This window comes from Mastomys coucha, unplaced genomic scaffold (genome assembly GCF_008632895.1).
Source record: "Mastomys coucha isolate ucsf_1 unplaced genomic scaffold, UCSF_Mcou_1 pScaffold2, whole genome shotgun sequence".
Taxonomy (NCBI): Eukaryota; Metazoa; Chordata; class Mammalia; order Rodentia; family Muridae; genus Mastomys; species Mastomys coucha.
Genome location: NW_022196902.1, coordinates 17,285,435 through 17,305,342, shown reverse-complemented (window position 1 = coordinate 17,305,342; position 19,908 = coordinate 17,285,435). Strand labels below are relative to the sequence as shown.

General features: G+C 42.0%; 1 protein-coding gene across 1 annotated transcript in view; it reads left to right on the top strand.

Moving 5' to 3' along the window:
* Positions 1–272: 272 nt before the first annotated feature.
* Enpp3 (ectonucleotide pyrophosphatase/phosphodiesterase 3) overlaps positions 273–19,908 on the top strand; it is a 127,020-nt gene continuing 107,384 nt past the window's right edge. The window contains exons 1-5 of the mRNA XM_031380608.1: positions 273–552; positions 3,867–3,942; positions 10,397–10,519; positions 11,873–11,998; positions 16,572–16,632. Of these exons, the coding sequence (XP_031236468.1) occupies positions 475–552; positions 3,867–3,942; positions 10,397–10,519; positions 11,873–11,998; positions 16,572–16,632 (464 nt within the window). The 5' untranslated portion in view covers positions 273–474. The remainder of the gene's footprint in view (positions 553–3,866; positions 3,943–10,396; positions 10,520–11,872; positions 11,999–16,571; positions 16,633–19,908) is intronic.

Here is a 19,908-nt window from a genome sequence, read left to right as displayed (position 1 = left end):
ACAAAGCAATGAAGTTGGAGTGGAGCTCAGCTGGTATGAAGCCCTGGGTTCAGTTCCTAGCAGTTTGTAAATTGGAGGACGCATGATGTAATCCCGGTGCTCAGGAGATAAGAAGTGACACAAGTTCCTGCCACAGACAAAAACAAACCAAATGATTAGCTTTTGATAAGTTTGATTAATATACTATTCTTGCTATCTGCCTATCCTGATTAGTATTTATTATTACTTCTAAGACTGTAAAGAACAGCTAACTACAATGTCCAAGAAATGGACTTTATTCTGTGGGCAATGCTGTTACACAAGGCTTTTCCCTCTTCAATTGACCAATCACTACAGAGCTCTGCTTTCCTCCCGGATTTAAAAGTCAGCCACTGCTGGGGCAGTCAGGACAGTTCCTTTTTCCCTCCCTAGAGGAAAGAAAGAGCCTTATTTTCTGGCTAAACAGGTTTACACAGCTACAGGAACACAGGAACAATGGATTCCAGGCTAGCATTAGCCACCGAGGAGCCCATTAAGAAAGACAGTCTCAAGAAATACAAGATCCTTTGTGTGGTAAGTACAGCTGTTCATTTTTGTCTTACAGGCTTGATGGCAGATGTGAAGTGCCTGCCGCCTCCCCCCCCCCCCGCCCCCACTTAGGTTTGTTTATGTTGCTATTTAGGTTAGAATGTTAAGCAGTTGTGTCCAGCATTAGATTTGTTAGTGTTGCTATTTAGGATAGAATGTTAAGTTATTGTGTCCAGCATTTCTGACAGAAATCTGAGACGACGCTGGACTGATTTTGCTTTCCACATGTTTATAATTAGAGTTCAAGCCATTTTTGAATGGTACAAATTCTGTACGAGCAAGAATTTAGCAACTGAAATCACTTAACACATCTTAAGGAGCTGCTGATCCTTATCAACATTTCATTCTATTTATTTTCCATGTGGAGAGTATTTCTTTTGCCTCCTTCCTCACTTTTATCTTTCAATCTGATTTATCTTTCATGATCCAAAATATAACCTTAAAAAGCCTCTTGCTTTTATTAGCCTATTTTTATCACTCATCATCAAGCTTTGGAGAAATAGGGGACTCTGTCCAGCACCCCGATTTCTCGTGGCCCATCTAAATGTGTGCTCTGTTTGTTCCCCCATAATGAAATAAGTGCTCCTTTAAAATCCACCTCCTCCGTTTCCAATCATAATGTCCCTAACAATACGTGGATTTTGATGAGGGTTTTATCTTTTCTTTTTCTTTTCTTTTCTTTTTAAATGTTCTCTCCCCTTGCTTCCCTGACAATCTTGAAACACTCATTTCTAAGACTTACTTGCTTTTTGGCTGATTTATCATTGTTTTTATTGAATGTTACTCGAGACGTCGCCCCACATCCATCTTACCCATTGATCTTTTCTTTAGGCAATCTGTGTGTTCCTGGGAGTTGTTAAATGATGCCTTCCCCCAACCCAAGCCACTATCTCCGGCATCTCCGGTGTCTCCTGACTGAGGAGTCACCCAGCACCTCAAGCCAAACCAAATGCAGTATTTTTTTCACATCTGTCTGTCTGCAGCTTCCCTCCAGGCTAGCCTATGGCAGCTCTCCTTTATGTTTCCCTAGCGAAGGTCAGGCAATGCGTGGCCATGACTCCAATTAACCCGTAGCAGTTCCTCGGATTTTCTCTTTCCGGGATTTACCGGACGCTCTTTGCAGCTTTCCCGACTTTAACTTTATCTCAGTGTGTCACTCTACGAAGGAATTAAACCCTTTGGGAGCTAAATCTGGGTCCTTCATGCATTTTTAGATTGTTCTTTTCTTTTTCTTGCAGAGGTACCTGTGGGCAGACACTCAAGCTTAGGTTTCTTTCCGCGGGACACTTCTCTTTCTTTTGAGACACGAGGTTTCAATGGGCCCTGGGGCTTGCTGATTAGAGTAGTCATGCTGTCCCTGGACCAAGGAGACATGCTTGAGCCTTCTCTAGCAGAGCCTATGACCAGGTCCCACCCTGATAATCTGGGTTCTGGCAAAGGTCCTTGTGTTTATAACATAAACACTGAACGGAAAGAACTGTCTCTCTGGCCTGAGGATATAGACATTCAAATCTTTCTAGCACGTTTTCATCTTCCTTGTTTTTTTGAGGGGTGGGGTGGGGAGGGGTTTCGAGACAGGGTTTCCCAGTGTAAGCCTGACTGCTGTGGAACATACTTTGTAGACTAGGCTGGCCTTGAAATCAGAGATCCACCTGCCTCTGCCTCCTGAGTGCTGTGATTAAAGATGTGGGCCACCTACTGTTCTTAAGTAGTTTACACTCACTGTCTCTGACTAAGCAAATACACGTTCAAAGATCTCTCCCTGTTGTTGTTACTTGGATGCAGTTTGAGGCTTCATGGGAAAAGAATTGTTTTAATATTGTATTAATGTGTTTTCTTAGGAACTGTATTAACTTTTATGGTACACGTTAATGTATCTTTTTTTCCAGTTGATTTTCAGAACTGCAAACTCCTCCAAGTCAATAGCTTGTGCAGTTCCTTATTACGTAAACAATTCTGGGACTGCATTTATTTGTTCTTTTGCAAGGTTTGTTCTTTACTTTTAAATTACAACCAAATTTATTTTATTTTCAAAAGTAATTTAAACTTATGTCTGTTGTTAGCATTGTTTTAAATTTTTAAAATTACACTTATGGGGGAGCACATATGCCATAGTACATATACAGAAGTCTGAAAACAGAATACTTTGGGGGGTTTGCTTTCTATTTCCACGCTGTGGGACCCAGGGATCAAACTCAGATTGCTGGGCCTGGCAGCAAGCACCTTTACGAACTGAACCATCTCACTGGGCCCTGTTACATTCTGTATGGCATGTACAGCCCCACTAGCCCATTCTTATCATTTGAACTCATGTCTTAGGTTAAAGAGAAACTAGCCACATCTCCATTTAATCTGATTGAAGCTAGGAGTCTCCTATGCTGCACAGCTTTGCCAGCAGGAGTGATCCCAGTGAACTCAACACTCTCTGGTCAAGAAGCTTCTAGATTACGTGAAGTCAAAAGTGTTCATTAACTAAAGAGCAAAGGAAACCCCTTCAGTTAACCACTTGAACACTGTTCATTGACAGGTGCTAATGATTTTCTTTGTCTTCTGGCTAACTAGCAATGAGGCACTTAAGGATTTCACAGTTCTACTGGATGCAAATATCCATGCAAATATTTTCCAAGGGAAAGTCTTGTAAGAAAAAAAAAAGGTGAAGATTTATAGTTCTGGTGGTTTCAATGCCTGCTTTCACTGAATCTGGAGTTAATTACATTAGTATTTGAAATATGAAAGTAATCTCTAATAAATGATGTACAGAACATTTTTCTCATGGGATTAGTTATTAGAATACTTATCTAGCATGCATGAAGTCCTGGATTTGATCTCCAGGTATGGAAGCAGGATGGATGAGAGTTTAAGATCATCCTTGGAGACATAGTAAGTCTGAGGCTAGCCCAGGCCTTACATGGGAACTTGTTTCAAAAGCAGGTATGTGCTGGGCAGCGGTGGTGCACGCCTTTAATCCCAGCACTTGGGAGGCAGAGGCAGGCGGATTTCTGAGTTCGAGGCCAGCCTGGTCTACAGAGTGAGTTCCAGGACAGCCAGGGGTACACAGAGAAATCCTGTCTCGAAAAACCAAAAAAAGCAAGTATGAATAAAATCAAATAATTCTTTTCCAAATCTCTTTTTATTGGATATTAAATGAAGTGTCCTTTTGTGGTTGCTGCATCTGATACCTTTGGTAATTAACATGCTGCCTGTACTGTGAATTGATTGCAGTCTAGAGGAAAGGTACGTATCTGTCATTTTGTTTTATTTTTAAAAACCACAGAGATGACTTCTCCTTTCTGTAATAGGTTCTTCTTGCTTTGTTGGTGATTGTATCGCTTGGATTGGGACTGGGACTGGGACTAAGGAAACCTGAAGAACAAGGTACATCCTTAGGCATTTTTTTTCAAAATACATGCCCCCCAAACCAGTTTCTTTTTTCTTCTGGCTTTAACTCCTTGGAACCTGCCTCTTCTCCAGCCCTCCCTCCCTCCCTCCCTCCCTCCCTCCCTCCCTCCCTTCCTCACAATTAATGTTACTCATTGTTGCTTATGGACTTTCCTCTTTCACCCTGACACACAGAAAGGAAAATGAAGTCCAGAGGAGGGGAACTAACCGCAGACATCCTGTCCTAGTTCTTACAGCAGCTAGACATGTCTGATGGCTCTGTACAGCTACTTGACCCTCTAAGTCTTTGTTGCTATGGCTACCGCCTCTGTGCCTCAATAGCATATTAACACTGTCACATCTTTCATATCCCACTATATGGTTACTCAATGCCAAATTCTTAAAAAGTAGACCATAATAAAAGCTTCATTTTTTTCCTTATAAGAAGCAAAGAAAAGCAAGAGATATATACTCTGAATTATAAGATCATTATTCCCTTTGTTTTTTTATCCTACTGGTATGGGTAGCAAATACACCACTTATAAATAAAAACATAAGCATTTTGTATAATTTAACATTTCTTATTTAGTATCATGCATATGTGCAGTGTGTGTGTATGTGTGTGTATACACAGCATGCATGTGGAAATTAGAAGACAAGAATCTGTGGAGCTGGTTTTCTCATTCATTCATTATGGGTTCCTGGGACTTGACTCAGATTGCCAGGCTCCCACGAGAAACACCTTAACTTTCTGAGCCAACTTACTTTTTCTATATTTCTTAGTATATTGTGTTGGTGTTTTAGCTCCGGTGAAGTATGAAGTCTGTTTTTAGCACACTTGATGTCCCTCTCAATGCGACTGATACATTTTACTGAGAAAGGATTTAGCATCTCTCTAGCAGGGATGCTCCTGGGTTGGTTAGCTGACAATTTCCCAGTCACGTTTCCGTTTGAGAACTGACACACAGTTCTTCCATGAAACACAGGAACACAGAGATTTAAGAAGAAGAAAAAAAGTTAACATTAGTTGGAAAATTCCTGTCATCTTGTGGTCACCAGACCCCTATGAGGGGTGTGGCCGTTCCTGGCTGGAGTGAACATTGGCAAGCTCTTTCCAGTGGTATCATAATGTGGTTGATGCACACAAATGGGCATTAGTTCTTGGCTATTTATCCTCCAAATTGCATACCTTGACTTCAAAAAGCATAGACTAATCTCTGGACAAAATCGCCATTGTCTCAGCATTTTGGCTATGCACTTCCTCGTGCCTGCTGCCTGGGTTCCCGGTGCCTGGTTCCCTGCTGCCTGGGTTCCCGGTGCTGCTGCTTTATTCTCTCCCCTCGTGCCTGCTGCCTGGGTTCCCGGTGCCTGGTTCCCTGCTGCCTGGGTTCCCGGTGCCTGGTTCCCTGCTGCCTGGGTTCCCGGGCTGCTGCTTTATCCTCTCCCCTTCTTTGCAGGTGCTCAGCTCTCCTAGCAGCATCTCATGCTCTCTTTTCAATTAGGGCCCCTTTGGCCTCTTTCATTCTTTTCAATATTCTGTGGCATTTAGCATGGTCAGCCCATTTATTATTAATTCTTTTTTTTAAGATTTATTTTATTTAATGTGTATGTGTACACTGTAGCTGTACAGATGGCCGTGAGCCATCATGTGTGTGGCTGCTGGGAACTGAACTCAGAACTTCTGCTGGCCCCACTCTCTCCAGCATAATTCACTGTAGCTGTCTTCAGATGCACAAGAAGAGGGCGTCAGATCTCATCCCATGTGGTTGCTGGGATTCAAACTCAGGACCTTCGGAAGAGCAGTCAGTGCTCTTCCCCGCTGAGCCATCTCGCCAGCCCTATTATTAATTCTTGTGCCCAGTCTCTTCTGTTAAAGCCCAAATCCTGAACAACTTTAACCATTCTCTGCTCCAAGTAATCCTTACACATTTGCAATGCAAACTGATAATGTGTGGACTTTTAAACTATTTATGTATTCCTTAAAACTTATTGCCATGTGTGTATTTTTCCTTTTTTTTTTTTTTTTTTTTTTTTTTTTTTTTTTTTTTTTTTTTTTTTTGTTTGTTTGTTTATTTCGAGTCCTGGAACTCACTCTGTAGACCAGGCTGGCCTCGAACTCAGAAATCCGCCTGCCTTGCCTCCCAAGTGCTGGGATTAAAGGTGTGTGTATTTTTCTTTATTTTAATGTACTCACTGAAAACATTGACTTGTGTTCTGTGTTTTCTAACTACTTGCCTAGCATGCATGAACAACTCAGGGGTTCGTACTCAGGACCCCATGAACTGGATGTGGTAGAGTACACCTGTAGTCCAGCATTGGGAAGGGAGCAGGCAGGGGGATCAGAAGTTGAAGACCATTTCCAGCCATATGGTATTAGGGAGGAGCGAGGAGGTCCAAGGAAAAAAATAATGAGGGAAAACAAAAGGAGGAAAATGTCACGTCAGGCAGGTATGTAAGATTGGATGTGGGTGCAAAGTGACTGACCTTTGAATTATGAGCTCATGGAAGTGAAGAAGTGGGGATTCTCTCCAAGGAAGACTATTTTAGGTAACTAGAAACAGTGAATGCAAAGGTGTAAACCAGGAGAATGAATGTCTGCTGTACTGCACTGAGGAGACAACAGGAAAGTCACGATCTCTACACTTAACAGGGTCAGAGTGAGGCAGTGACACTTCTCCCCAAGGAGAAGTGAATCCCTAAGGGCTGGTATATCAAAGCTTAGTCTTGCATTTGGTCTGGAGAGTTTGAGCTGCAGTATAAAATAATCTGGTTTGTTAACAAATGTAGCATGAGCTAAGGCTGCTGTGTTCCAAACATGGAATCATGAGAACAGAAGCAGAGAGGACAGTTGGGACCTAGGACAATCACACGCCAATCCTTGTCTTGAAGCAGGTAGCAATAAGTATTTGGATCCTGGAACCATTTGTATGAGTAGAGCTCACATATAAAATGAAGATGAGCTGCCTCAAGCATGACCATATGACTTTATTTTGCTTTCTGTTTTTTTTTGTTTTGTTTTTTGTTTTTTGTTTTTTGTTTTGTTTGTTTGTTTTTTTACATGAACATTTGGAAATACAAAGTTTTCTTTTTTTTTTTGGTTTTTGGGTTTTGGTTTTTCGAGATGGGGTTTCTCTGTGTAGCCCTGGCTCTCCTGGAACTCACTCTGTAGACCAGGCTGGCTGGTCTACACTCAGTAATCCACCTGTCTCTGCCTCCCAAGTGCTGGGGTTAAAGGCGTGCTCCACCACCGCCCAGCTACAAAGTTTTCTTACTTGAGCTTGGTATGGGGTAGAGGTGGGGTTGTGGGCAGTACTAGTTCGGGTAAGAAGATTCAGCTGCTCAATTTTAAACCAATCTATTATAATAATACTTTGAAAATAATCAGAATGTTCTGTTTTATATATTTTTGGATCATATAGAGGAGACTGAATTTGAGAGGTCTACCACTCTGAAAAACATTAATTTCTATGATTTTTTACCTCTGTCTTCATCTGGTCTTTTTTTTTTTTTTTGTCCATTTTGAATTGATTTCTGTATATGAGGCAAGAATATCTACAGATTCAGTTTCTCCCCTTGCAACTGACCAATTGTCCTAATATACTAAAACTCACTATTATTTTGTTAACACCATTTGTTTTTTTTTAAAGATTATTATATTTATTTTATGTATATGAGTACACTGTAGCTGTACAGATGTCTGTGAGCCATCATGTGTGTGGCTGTTGGGAATTGAACTCAGGACCTCTGCTGGCCCAGCTCACTGGCTCCAGCCCTGCTCTCTCAGGCACAATTCACTGGAGCTGTCTTCAGACACACCAGAAGAGGGTGTCAGATCTCATCACGAGTGGTTGTGAGCCACCATGTGGTTGCTGGGATTTGAACTCAGGACCTTCAGAAGAGCAGTCAGTGCTCTTACCCGCTGAGCCATCTCGCCAGCCCAACACCATATGTTTAAGGAATCTTTTATTAATGTAAACTCTCTATGGCCTCGTCTTTGTTTTTCCCACCACTATACTCCAATACCCAATGAAAGACCCAATAGGGAGTTCCCGCTCAAGTCCTGGGAGACATGCACCCAAAGAATGCAAAAAGCTGTCTTGATGCAAAGGCAGAGGTAGTTTTATTCAGGGCCCCGGTTCGTTTCCCAATCCAACTCATGCAGGAGTCTAGGGAAATCTGACCACAAGGTCCAGAGGTTAGGGCTTTTTATAGGAAAAAAGGTCTGGGGAAACAAAGGAATTGGTGTGGCTATACATGATTGGCTATTTTAAATGTAGTTCGGGCAGATCAGAGTTGAGAATTCCAAAATGGGGAGTGAAAAAGGAATGCTTATTCAAGGTTCTTAATTGACCCTTAGCTAATACCTAAGAAAACCAGATGGCCCAGGGTCTATCACTCAATGTCTGGCCAGGCGTGTCTCAGGCGCCTCAGCCAGGCACCTCCTTGCCTTATCTCTGAGATTTGCACTCCCTTGGTCAGCTTTTCCCTGGCCCAGCCATCCTCTGGCCCCTGTGGTTTTCAGCAATCCTCTCTAACCCTGGTCTCAAATTTAACTCTTTCAATCCCAGGCTTACGTGGGCAAGTTCGTGTTGGATTTTTTTTATTTTCTTTTTTAACCATCACAATGCTTGAAATATAACAAAGCTTGGACTATAGCTGGTGGACTGCTTCTCTAGCATGCTTAGGGCTGTGGGGTTTAGTCCTTAGCACCCCATGACCTGGGTGTGGTGGCACATGCCTCTTATCATTCAGGAAGCTGAGTCAAGAGGACCAGAAGTTCAAAGTTACCCTTGGTTGTTAAAAGAGTTTCAACACCAATCCGGGCCACATGAGACCCTGTCTTAAATATAGGATTTTAAGTGACAATTCATAAATTTAAAGATTGATTTATTTATTTAGTCTACATGAGTAAACTGAGATGTCTTCAGACACACCAGAAGAGGGCATCAGATGCCCATTACAGATGGTTGTGAGCCACCATGTGGTTGCTGGGAATTGAATTCGGGACCTCTGGAAGAGCTGTCAGTACTCTTAACCACTAAGCCATTTCTCCAGCCTGATAATTCATAAATTTAAAATTATGTAGTGGTTTCCAAAGATTGAACTTAATGATGGCAAAACAGAATTTACCCAAATGTACTGGCAAGTACTCTTTGCCTTCAACTGGGAATTAAAAAGGAAAAGCAAGTAGCATAAGGAAATTGTAGGTAATATTTATTTATGTAGTCCTCATTCAACTCAGAGTCAAGATAAAGTATATTTAGCTTAGTACATACTTAGTTCAGGAAACATCAAGGAAGAGGAGCGAGAGTGTCAGGGAGGACTGAGCTGAACCTGTCTTCTAGATGTGACAGGACCCACAGCAGCTGTAGCTGCCTGTAGAAGACCTGAACAAGACCATACCTGGTAACATGCTACTAGCATGGGCTGTAAAGGGGGTGGGGATTAGGGAAGTGGGGAATGACTCCCCTATCCCACTGGAGAAATTATTTACAACTGATGGTTGACTGGAGGGGAGAATCAGTTTTGACCCCTGGTAGAATGACCATGATCCAATAGATAGTGCCAAACCCATGTGTACATGGGAAACATAAATTGGATTCACTGGACTATAAAAATATGAAAAGAGAACAGGAAGTTGGGGATAGGAGGTAGATCTGGAAGTAGTCATGGAGAAGACATAAGGCTAATATCAAAATACATTCTGTACATGCATGAAATTCTCAAATGAATAATACAATTTTATCTTCAATATAATATAACTGTAACATTCTTCTTGTTTAACCATGTATATGCTGGTGATTTCAAAACTAGTATATGTAGTTTCTGTTTCCTGAACTTCAAACTCAGTATCCAGGCTCCCTAGTAGGTATCTATTTGCTCCTTAGTAGGTATCAGATATGGAGAAGCATTGAGCTTATATTGTTTGAAATCCTTGACCTCCATGTTAGGAGTAATTCTTAACTTATTCCTCCTTTTCTATTTCTCACAAAAAGCTCTAAAATGCACTTTACTTTGTCTAGGTTGTATTTGTGTTGTCTTTGTGTACACTGCTGCTATCTTCCTTTAGACTCTTATCTTTCTATTTGTTGGTTTGGGTTAAAATCCCTGACTGAATGCAAATCTATTGCTATTTTGTGTGTGTGTGTGTGTGTGTGTGTGTGTGTGTGTGTGTGTGTGTACTCTAATGACTTCCCCTTAGCACAGATGGGCCTCTAGCTTTTTTAGCAGGGCAGAGAGCACCTGTCTTTACACCTTTTGAAAGCAACCTTTCCAAACTCCACATTGCCTTCTTTGCATTGCTAATTTGCAAAAGCCCTGCCCTTTCCTGAGACTCGGTGGAGTCACCTTGCTCCTTTGTCTGTGCTTACTACTTCTCTGAGATCTCACTCCCTAGGGATGAAACCCTGTCCAACAGCAAGTGTGGCTGTCCTTTGTCTCTCCTTGATAGGCAGCTGCAGGAGGAAATGCTTTGACTCCTCGCACCGAGGACTGGAGGGCTGCCGCTGTGACTCGGGATGCACAGGCCGAAAAGACTGCTGCTGGGACTTTGAAGATACCTGTGTGAAGTCAAGTAAGGGTTCTGACACTAGCACGTTAGTTATAACATCATTCCGATGTCACAGCCTTCTGCCAAGTGTTAGTTTCCAGGGCTACCATAACAAAATACCATGCTCTAGGTAGCTTTAAAAACAACAGACAACAAGCTGAAGTCCATTCTTTCTGGAGGCTGGAAATCCAACATCTAGATGTTGGCAGCATTGGTGGAGGGAGAAGTTTCAGCTTCTTCTCTACGGTCTGGTTTCTCACTGGCAAGCTTTTGTTTTGTTTTGTTTTTGTTTTTTGTTTTGTTTGAGACAGGGTCTCTCTGTGTAGCTCTGACTGTCCTGGAACTCACTCTGTAGAGCAGGCTGGCCTCGAACTCAGAAATCCGCCTTCCTCTGCCTCCCAAGTGCGCCACCACCGCCCGGCTCTCACTGGGGAGCTTTGGCTTTCCTGACTGGCAATATCACAGCTTTGCCTGCACTATCACATGGTCTACGTTTCTTACACATAGCGTTCCTCTGCCTTTACTGTCATATGATCTGTGTCTCTTCTCATAGTCTTCCTTGACCTTCCCTGTCACATGATCATGGAAATTAAGCTTTCATTATCTCTCAAGACTGCAGTTCTACACATAGCATCTGTTCTGGATATCTACATAAGGTTAATTATTGTCATTTCCCCCTTCTCAGTAAACACGGGGGCCCAAACTTTGCTTGACCTCAGTCAAGGCATAACTGTATAGGAACTGAAATGGTAGATAATGACCTGGCTCCCATGGGATTCTCCGATGCTCCTATTACTTCTGTGACTTCTGTCCCTCCTTTACTGGCTGTCCTTAGACAAGACTGGGCAAGGTGGCTCTTGATTATATCCATATCGTCAGTGCTCATCACTGCTCATGGTGCTTTGACATGTGGAGTCCCCACAGTTGAGAAGGAATAGGACCAGGATCCAGAACATCTTCAAACTCAAGAGTACAAGTTCAACTTAAGAAGTCTCATTATGGACTGGAGATATGCCTCAGTAGTACTGACTGCTTTTCCAGAGGTCCTGAGTTCAGTTCCCAGCAATCACATGGTGGCTCACAACCATCTGTAATGAGGTCTGATTCTCTCTTCTGGTGTACCTGAAGAGAGTGACAGTGTACTCATATCCATAAAATAAATAAATAAATCATTAAAAAAAAAAGTCTTATTACTCTCGGCTACCCATGCAAGGAGAGTGGAGTCAAAGTTTCTTTTTGTTTTGTTTTGTATGACTTATTCCCATTCATTAAATCAAGGGTTTGACTGTATTGTGATAACGCAGGGGGAGCGTGTGGCATTGGTAGTCTTCGTTTCGTGCACCTAAGTGCTCAGAACTGCATTGCATACCTTTTCAGCTCAAATATGGACCTGCAGTGTATTCCGTTGTGGGGAGAGTAGACTGGACACAGCCCTCTGTTCATGTGCGGATGACTGTCTACAGAGGAAGGACTGCTGCGCCGACTACAAGACTGTGTGCCAAGGTAAGCAGAGACTGGTGGTGCATTTGCCTCTAGGGCTAAGGTAGAACTCAGAGTCTCATAGAGCCATCTTGAGCTACAACTAGAAGAGAGAACATTTAGCTGTTACTCCATGTACAGGAAAAGATGGAATGTTTCTAGTATAAGATGAAGTGGGGTTTAGAAAAGAAGTCTACTTCATGAAGAGATAAAAGAGCTTTGTGCCCCTGTCACCATGTAGACAGCAAGGGCTTTCCAGTCCAGTGATGATGCTTTGTGCACTTGTGGTTTGAGACACTAGATAAAGCATGTGGAGAAGGTTTTATTGCAGGTATTAAGTGATTTGTGTCCTGAGTGTTCTATAGACTGAGACCCCGTAGGGACTTACTGCAGATGCAATGTCCCAGTGCAAGCCTATGACTCACTACACCAGATGCTTCATAAAGATTTGATATCATTGGAAGTTTGCTAATGCTTCAGCATCCATGTTGCTTGTGAAAATTGCACATTACATGAGCACTGAACTTCTTTACCCTGCAGATCTGTCCTTATAAGTCCATGCTGTACTGAACTGATGTTTTAAACATGCTACAGAAATTAAATTGGATTCAAAGTTTTGAAGTAAGAGACAGAAGTTAGCATATAAATGTTGCTAGTGTTGGGTTCTCTTAACCTAGAAATGGTGGAAATGAGAACTGTCCTCCATAGTGTCAAGAATTTGAATGCTTCATCCTAGTTGGATTGCTGTTTGGGGAGGCTCTGGAGGCATGGCCTTGCTGGAGGAAGAGTGTCTCTGTAGGTGGGCCTTCAGAGCTAAAAGCCCTTTACTACTTCTAGTTTGTTCTCTCGTCTGTATGTATGGTTAAGGATGTGTGCTTTCAGCTTTCTGCTCTGGCTGCCACACAACTTCTGTCTAAGCCTCCCTGCCATAACAAATTCATATCCTTTTGGAACTTTAAGCTCAAATGAATTGTCTCTTCTGTAAGGTATCTCCGTTGCAATGTTTTATAGGTCTGACAAGTTGCAAGAAAGAAAAGCTTGGCTAGAGAGAAGTTCCCATATAGATCTTTTGTGCAAACAAGGGATTTCAAGTGGTAGAGTGTCCCAGTCCCTCTGGCCCATGACTTAGCTCAGTTGTAGGCTGCTCATTTGGTCAGCAGTAGCAGGGCAAGTCCCAGGAGGCATCTTCTGCTTCTCCATGAGTAGAATGTATCTGTAACTCTTTAATGTTTAACACGGGGGACTGGGCATTCCTTGGGCCCTTAATTAAGTCCTTATTTTATATGAGTTTTCTATGAAACCAAAAAATGGATTGGCTACCTCCCAGCATATGATCATTTTATCCTTCATTTGTGTGACTCCTAACTGTCTCAGAAACATTACTTATCTAGTCTAGGAGTAAAGAATATCTTCTGTATTGATATATATGTGTCACATATTTCATATTTTTATATGAAAAATAATTACAAATAATCAGAACCAGGCGTCCTGGGAAGTGGCCTGAGATGACATCAGTTTATAGTAACTGCTGAGTCATAAAATTTTTTCCTGAGTATTTAGAAAGCCAAGTATGATTTGTGGTTGGTTTAGCTTTCTAATTCCACTGACTATAATTTTGTTTTGTTTTGTTTTGTTTTGTTTTGTTTTGTTTTGTTTTTGAGACAGGGTTTCTCTTTGTAGCCCTGGCTGTCCTAGAACTCCTCTGTAGGCCAGGCTGGCCTCAAACCCAGAAATCTGCCTGCCTCTGCCTCCCAAGTGCTGGGATTAAAGGCATGTGCCACCACTGCCCGGTGTAATTTTTCTTGTATACTTCTTTCTTTTGCCCCAATTTTGTCACAGGCTTGTGATGAGGTCATGTAAGTTTTTATCTGAGTTCATTGCTTGGCTGTACCATGAGAAGTGGTTGTTATAAATAAGGCTGAAGTTTAGCCTTATACACATTGTTGGAAAGTTTGAATGATTTTGAAGTAAGAACTTGCTTGTGGATTTTGTATTTTGGAAAATTTAGAAAACTTGAAAAACTCTGATTAATTTCAATCAAGCAGAGGCAGTGAGAGTCATCTTGTGTTTTCTTCATGCCTGCCCACCACCAATCTGCAACACATCATTTCATGGCCAATCCCATCTCCTGCTGACAAAGTATAACTTTTATAAACGTAGTGTGACTTGCAGATAAATGCAGAGTGAGCAAGGCAAAGGTAAACTGACTCAGTAAGATAAGCAACTAGATTGTTAACCTACATCAAAGAGAAGAGCGTGCTAAGGATGGAAAGAGCACTGAAATACAATTGCTGACTTTGTAGCCTCTGGCGGGGTTGAGATTCCTTGTTCTCCTACAGAACGCTCTATTTGCTATTAGGACGAATTAAGCCCCGTGTATCTCTAGTTTTCCTCTACTAGTAAACTGTTATCTTGAGTTGTGAAAGGAGTAGATAGAGTGCTGTTTATCTAGGTAATTGAGTGATGCATAGTCTAGCCTCTCAGATGATTCACTGTGTGAAATTGCCATGGAGTCTAGGACTACAATCTGCATCATCTACAAATCAATTTCTTTTCTTTTCTTTTTTTTTTGGTTTTTCGAGACAGGGTTTCTCTGTGTAGCCCTGGCTGTCCTGGAACTCACTCTGTAGACCAGGCTGGCCTCAAACTCAGAAATTCACCCACCTCTGCCTCCCAAGTGCTAGGATTAAAGGCATGCGCCACCACTGCCCGCCTCAACTTCTTCTCTTCTCTTCTCTTCTCTTCTCTTCTCTTCTCTTCTCTTCTCTTCTCTTCTCTCCTCTCCTCTCCTCTCCTCTCCTCTCCTCTCCTCTCCTCTCCTCTCCTCTCCTCTCCTCTCCTCTCCTCTCCTCTCCTCTTTTATTTTCTTTTCTCTGAGACAGGGTTTCTCTGTGTAGCCCTGGCTGTCCTGGAACTCACTCTGTAGACCAGGCTGGCCTTGAATTCAGAAATCCACCTGCCTCTGCCTCCCAAGTGCTGGGATTAAAAGCATGCGCCACCACTACCTGGAATTCTTTTTTATTTCTAAAGATTTATTTATATACTGTATAAAGATTTTATTACACACTGTAGCTGTCTTCAGACACACCAGAAGAGGGTGTCAGATTCTATTACAGATGGTTGTGAGCCACCATGTGGTTGCTGGGAATTGAACTCAGGACCTCTAGAAGAGCAGTCAGTGCTCTTATCCACTGAGTCATCTCTCTAGCCCTTTCTTTTCTTTTTAAAATAGTTTTGTGTGTAGAAGTGTTTGCCTGCACATATGTCTGTGTCTGTTCTCCATGGGTCTAGAAGAGGGTGACAGATCTGAGATTGGAATTAAAGATAATTGTGAACCTCCAGAAGTTGAAGTCTGATCCTCTGAAAGATCAGCCAGTGAGTGCTCTTAACTGGAGCCATTTCTACAACATTGTGGTTTTTTAAAACAAAAATATACATGTTATTTTCTTGCCATCTTCCTCCTCTCTGTCTGTCTCTGTCTTTGTCTCTGTCTCTCCTCTCTCTCAAAAGAGATTATTTCAGAGCTGGCATTAGAATCACAGCATTGGAATATTTTCAGTATGTGTCTAAAAAACAAAGATTTAATAACATTATAATACTAACCATAAATATAATTACTTCAAGTCCTGAAATACCCAGTCTTTGTTTCATAATAGTTTTTAAAAGATTGAAGCAAAATCCAAACAAGTGCTTGTTATGGCAACTGACTCACGTATTTCAAGTCTTGTAAAAAACTGTGTCCTCCCTTTTTGTGCCTCTGACATTCTATATTCTGGAGAAATAGGGTCATTTGTTCTAGAGAGTTTCCTTAACCTAGATTTTGCTGATGGAATCCTTTGTGACCTAAGTAATTTACCATTCCATACGTTTCCAGAAATTTAGAGGTTAGAGCCAGAGCATTGTTGAAACTCTGCTATTGACTGATGTATGGATTGATTGATCTCCATCATGATGCACATCACGTCTACTTGAATCTTCTGTGGGAGGTGTCATTAGGAGTTGCATAGGGACACATATGTCTTCTATCGTTTCTATCCATTAGCTGGAATGTTTTATAAAGGGAAACATTTATACAGCAAGCTTTTGTTAAGATTTTTCAGTGTTTTCCATTTAATACCAACCATTTCCAGTTAGCCATTTCTTTTCTTCATGGTTTTCTTCCTCTTTTCTTTAGGTTTTATTAAATCTATTGTTACTACAGCCATTATGAACATATCCTTGAGATGAGAACATGAGACAAACAAACCCATTAGTGAAGACATATTTTTAGATTTTTGGTTGTGAGCCTAGCCTTTAATGGCTGAGCCATCCCTCCAGCCTATGAAGACATATTCTTTTGCGTAAGGACCCTGCTTTGCTTTCTGGATGGAATGGTTTCCCTTCCTGGCACTTAGCAGTGTAAATCACGGATCCCAAAGGCTTTAGAGCCCGCTGCTCTTGTCACTGTGTGAGATAGTGCATGCTGTGTCCTGGAAGAAGTTAGTCACCAGTCATCAGAGTGGCAGTTTAGCAGCTGGAGAAGACACACCCCGATCTTACACCCTGCTTCGCTCTGTATGTGGCACAGCTGTTTTAAACTGTATAATCTGCTTTGCAGGAGAAGCCTCATGGGTGACAGAAGGCTGTGCCTCATCCTTGGAGCCCCAATGTCCTGAAGGGTAAGTCTAAATGGCATGGGACTTCATCTTCCTTTAATAGCAGGCACATGATGCTGTAAGGGGGGAAAGCCAAGGAGAATTTCCACACTATCCTCTCAAAAATATAATTGTTAACAGAAGTTTGGATTCCTTGTGGATATGCCGTCAACAGGCATTTGTTGATAACAAATTACTTGGGTGTATTATTTGATTATATTTATTAATAGTGTCAGGAGTTGGCTCTCTCCTGTGTGAAGGGTCTCAAGTTGTGCTGGTCATTGTTTAGCCATTCCCTCAATCTTTTCTCCATCTTTATCCTTGTACATCTCATGGACAGGACAAATTTTGGGTCAAGGTTTGGTGCCTCTCCTCCCTCTACTGGAAGTCCTGCCTGGCTACAGGAGGTGACTACTTCAGGCTCCATAGTCCCAGTTGCTGGAGTCTCAGCTAGAATCGCCCCCTTAGACTCCCAGGAGCCTCCCTCATCCCTGGTCCCTGGCTTATCCAAGAGCCCCCAACTGATTTCCATTCTCTCTCCCACCCAGATGACTATTTTCTTTCCTCTTCTGAGTGAGATTCAAGCATCTCCCCTTGGGCCCTTCTTGTTCCTTAGCTTCTTTGGGCCTTTGGATTGTAGAATGGTTATCCTGTACTTCATGGCTAATGTCCACTTGTAAGTGAGTACATACTATGTGTATCTTTCTGGGTCTGAGTTACCTCTGGACATTTTTGTTGGCATTACCAACATTCCCAGAGCAGTCCCTATGGGCAGCATGGGAATTCAGACAACATTTTCTCCAGCTGGGGCTCTTTTCAGTCAATTAACATCCTTACAGTTAACACATCTTCCAGCTGAGTGGAGGGGGGAGAAAGAAATTCAGGGAAAGAAAGGCTCACAGCGGCAGGGCCTTGGCCAGGAAACGACCACTCACCATGTCTCTCCTCCTATATGTGTGACCATTGCTTTCATTATGCCTAAAGACATATCCCCTGTCACCTCAACACCAGGGTGGCCTTACTTTCCTCCTTTTGCTCACTGGGCCCAGCAGTTGAGCCCAGAGGATGGGGTAGAGGTGGCAAAAGCTGAAAAGAATATTTAGCTTTAAAGAATCAGCATCTTAAAAAAAGCAGCATTTCATTAAGAAAAATGTTACAGAGCCAGGCACGGTGGTATGCCAGGATAAGGAGTCCCAGCTACTTGGGAGACTGAGGCAGGAGGATCACTTGAGCTGAGGAGTTGGAAGACAGTTGATGCAACATAGAGACTATGTCTTTCTTTTTCAAAAAAGTGTATCATATTAAATTATAGCTCTTGAGACAGAGATTTTGGAAATAAAAGGTCTGAGTGGATAGCTATTAGACCAGAAAGATCAGGTCCTAAAATAAGAACTCAGAACTTTTTTTTTTTTAAAGATTTATTTATTTATTATATATAAGTACATTGTAGCTGTCTTCGGACACACAAGAAGAGAGCGTCAGATCTCATTACGGGTGGTTGTGAGCCACCATGTGGTTGCTGGGATTTGAACTCATGACCTTCCGAAGAGCAGTCGGTGCTCTTCCCCACTGAGCCATCTCACCAGCCCCAGAACCCAGAACTTTTAACAGCAAAATTAGGTAGAAGCTTGAAAATCTTCACTGTCTCAGAGAAAAAGGCATGGTATTTTTAATTATATGTATATTTAATTATATATGTGTGTATATACTATATATATATATATATTCAATTTATACATAAATGACACAGATATGGAGAAGACAGGCATAGGACCTGAGTTAAGTTTATAAAATGTTTATTAAGAATATAAATTTACCTAATGTATTTGGAATGTATTCTGTTGGATACAAAGGTCCTGTGTCCACACATCACTAGGGAAACTGGGAATGTTAAACACACTGGAGCCTCTCTTCTATAGAGAAGATAAAATACCTGGTTTCCTGCCCAAAAGGCTGGGAGTGGATTTTGTTAATGATCTGGTGGCCTTTTTGGCCATCTGTGGAGACAGACTTCATCCACCTTTTACTATAGTAATGCTAGACCTTACCCAAATCCACCAGAATGTTGATCCCACCCACACTCTCCCTCCCTAGCTCCCAGTTAATAGAATCCACCCCTAGGGGGGATGTCGCCTGTACTTTAGCCTGTTGACCTCTAAGTCTACATTTGTCAGAGATTTTAATCCTTTTAGCTATAGAACCCACCCTCACAGTTTTATGTTCTTTGTAAAGGAGTTTATAAGCTTTACTGTGCACCTGGAATGGGAATGATTATGGCCTGGAAACTTTTTTCCCAAATTGTACCCTGTTTTAAATATGCTGTGCATGAACCATCTGGCATCAGACTTGCCAAGTCTGATCCAGGTTGACAAAGTTGACCTGAACTGAGCTCTCATTCTCAACCCTCAAGGTATGCTTCCCTGCAGGGTCCCTTCAGTATTTATCCCTTTACCCCATCTTGTCCCTTTCACACCTGTTAATCCCCCTGTTCTTCATGACCAGTCCCTCCCCATCCCACTTCCACATCTTTCTCCTGTATGAATGTGACCCAGTGAGTGTCATTAGCCTGTGGGTGGGATTGTTCTGCAAGAGCACAGGTCCTCACCCACGGCTCTGTCCCTGCAGAAAAATGCCTCTCCTTCCCCACTGACCAGAATCTGCATGTATCCTCAGGGAAGGAATGAGGTAGGGTGAGCAGCTCACCCTCCAGGCCAGAGTGTTGATAGGCCCTATCTTATGGAGATTTTGTGGAGGTAATCATGGCTGCTCTGGGACTGCAACAGTCATGTCTAGAAGTCAGTGTTTAACACACACACACATACACACACACACACACACACACACACACACACACACATATATATATATGTATATATATATATATATATATATATATATATATATATATATATACACACATACACACACACACACACACACACACACACACATTCACATTCTTCACACTCTCGGCCCCCAGTTTCGAGACTGGGTCTCATGAAATAGGTCCAGCTCACCATAAGCTCACTATGTAGCTAAGGATGGCTTTGAACTTTAGATCTTTCTACCTTCACCTCCTAAGTACTGTGGGACACTTACAAGACACAGAATATTTTTACCCCAATAAGATGCCTCATATCCCTTCCCAGCCTCTATTCTGTAAAGGTAATTGGCTTCTGATTTATTTTCCCACTGAGCCCTGATTTAGATTTTCTCATCAATGGTACCATGCTGTATTGACCAAGCCAGCTCAGTCAGTCAGCAGTTCCTCCAGGGAAAGAGTGAGAATTAAAAAAAAAA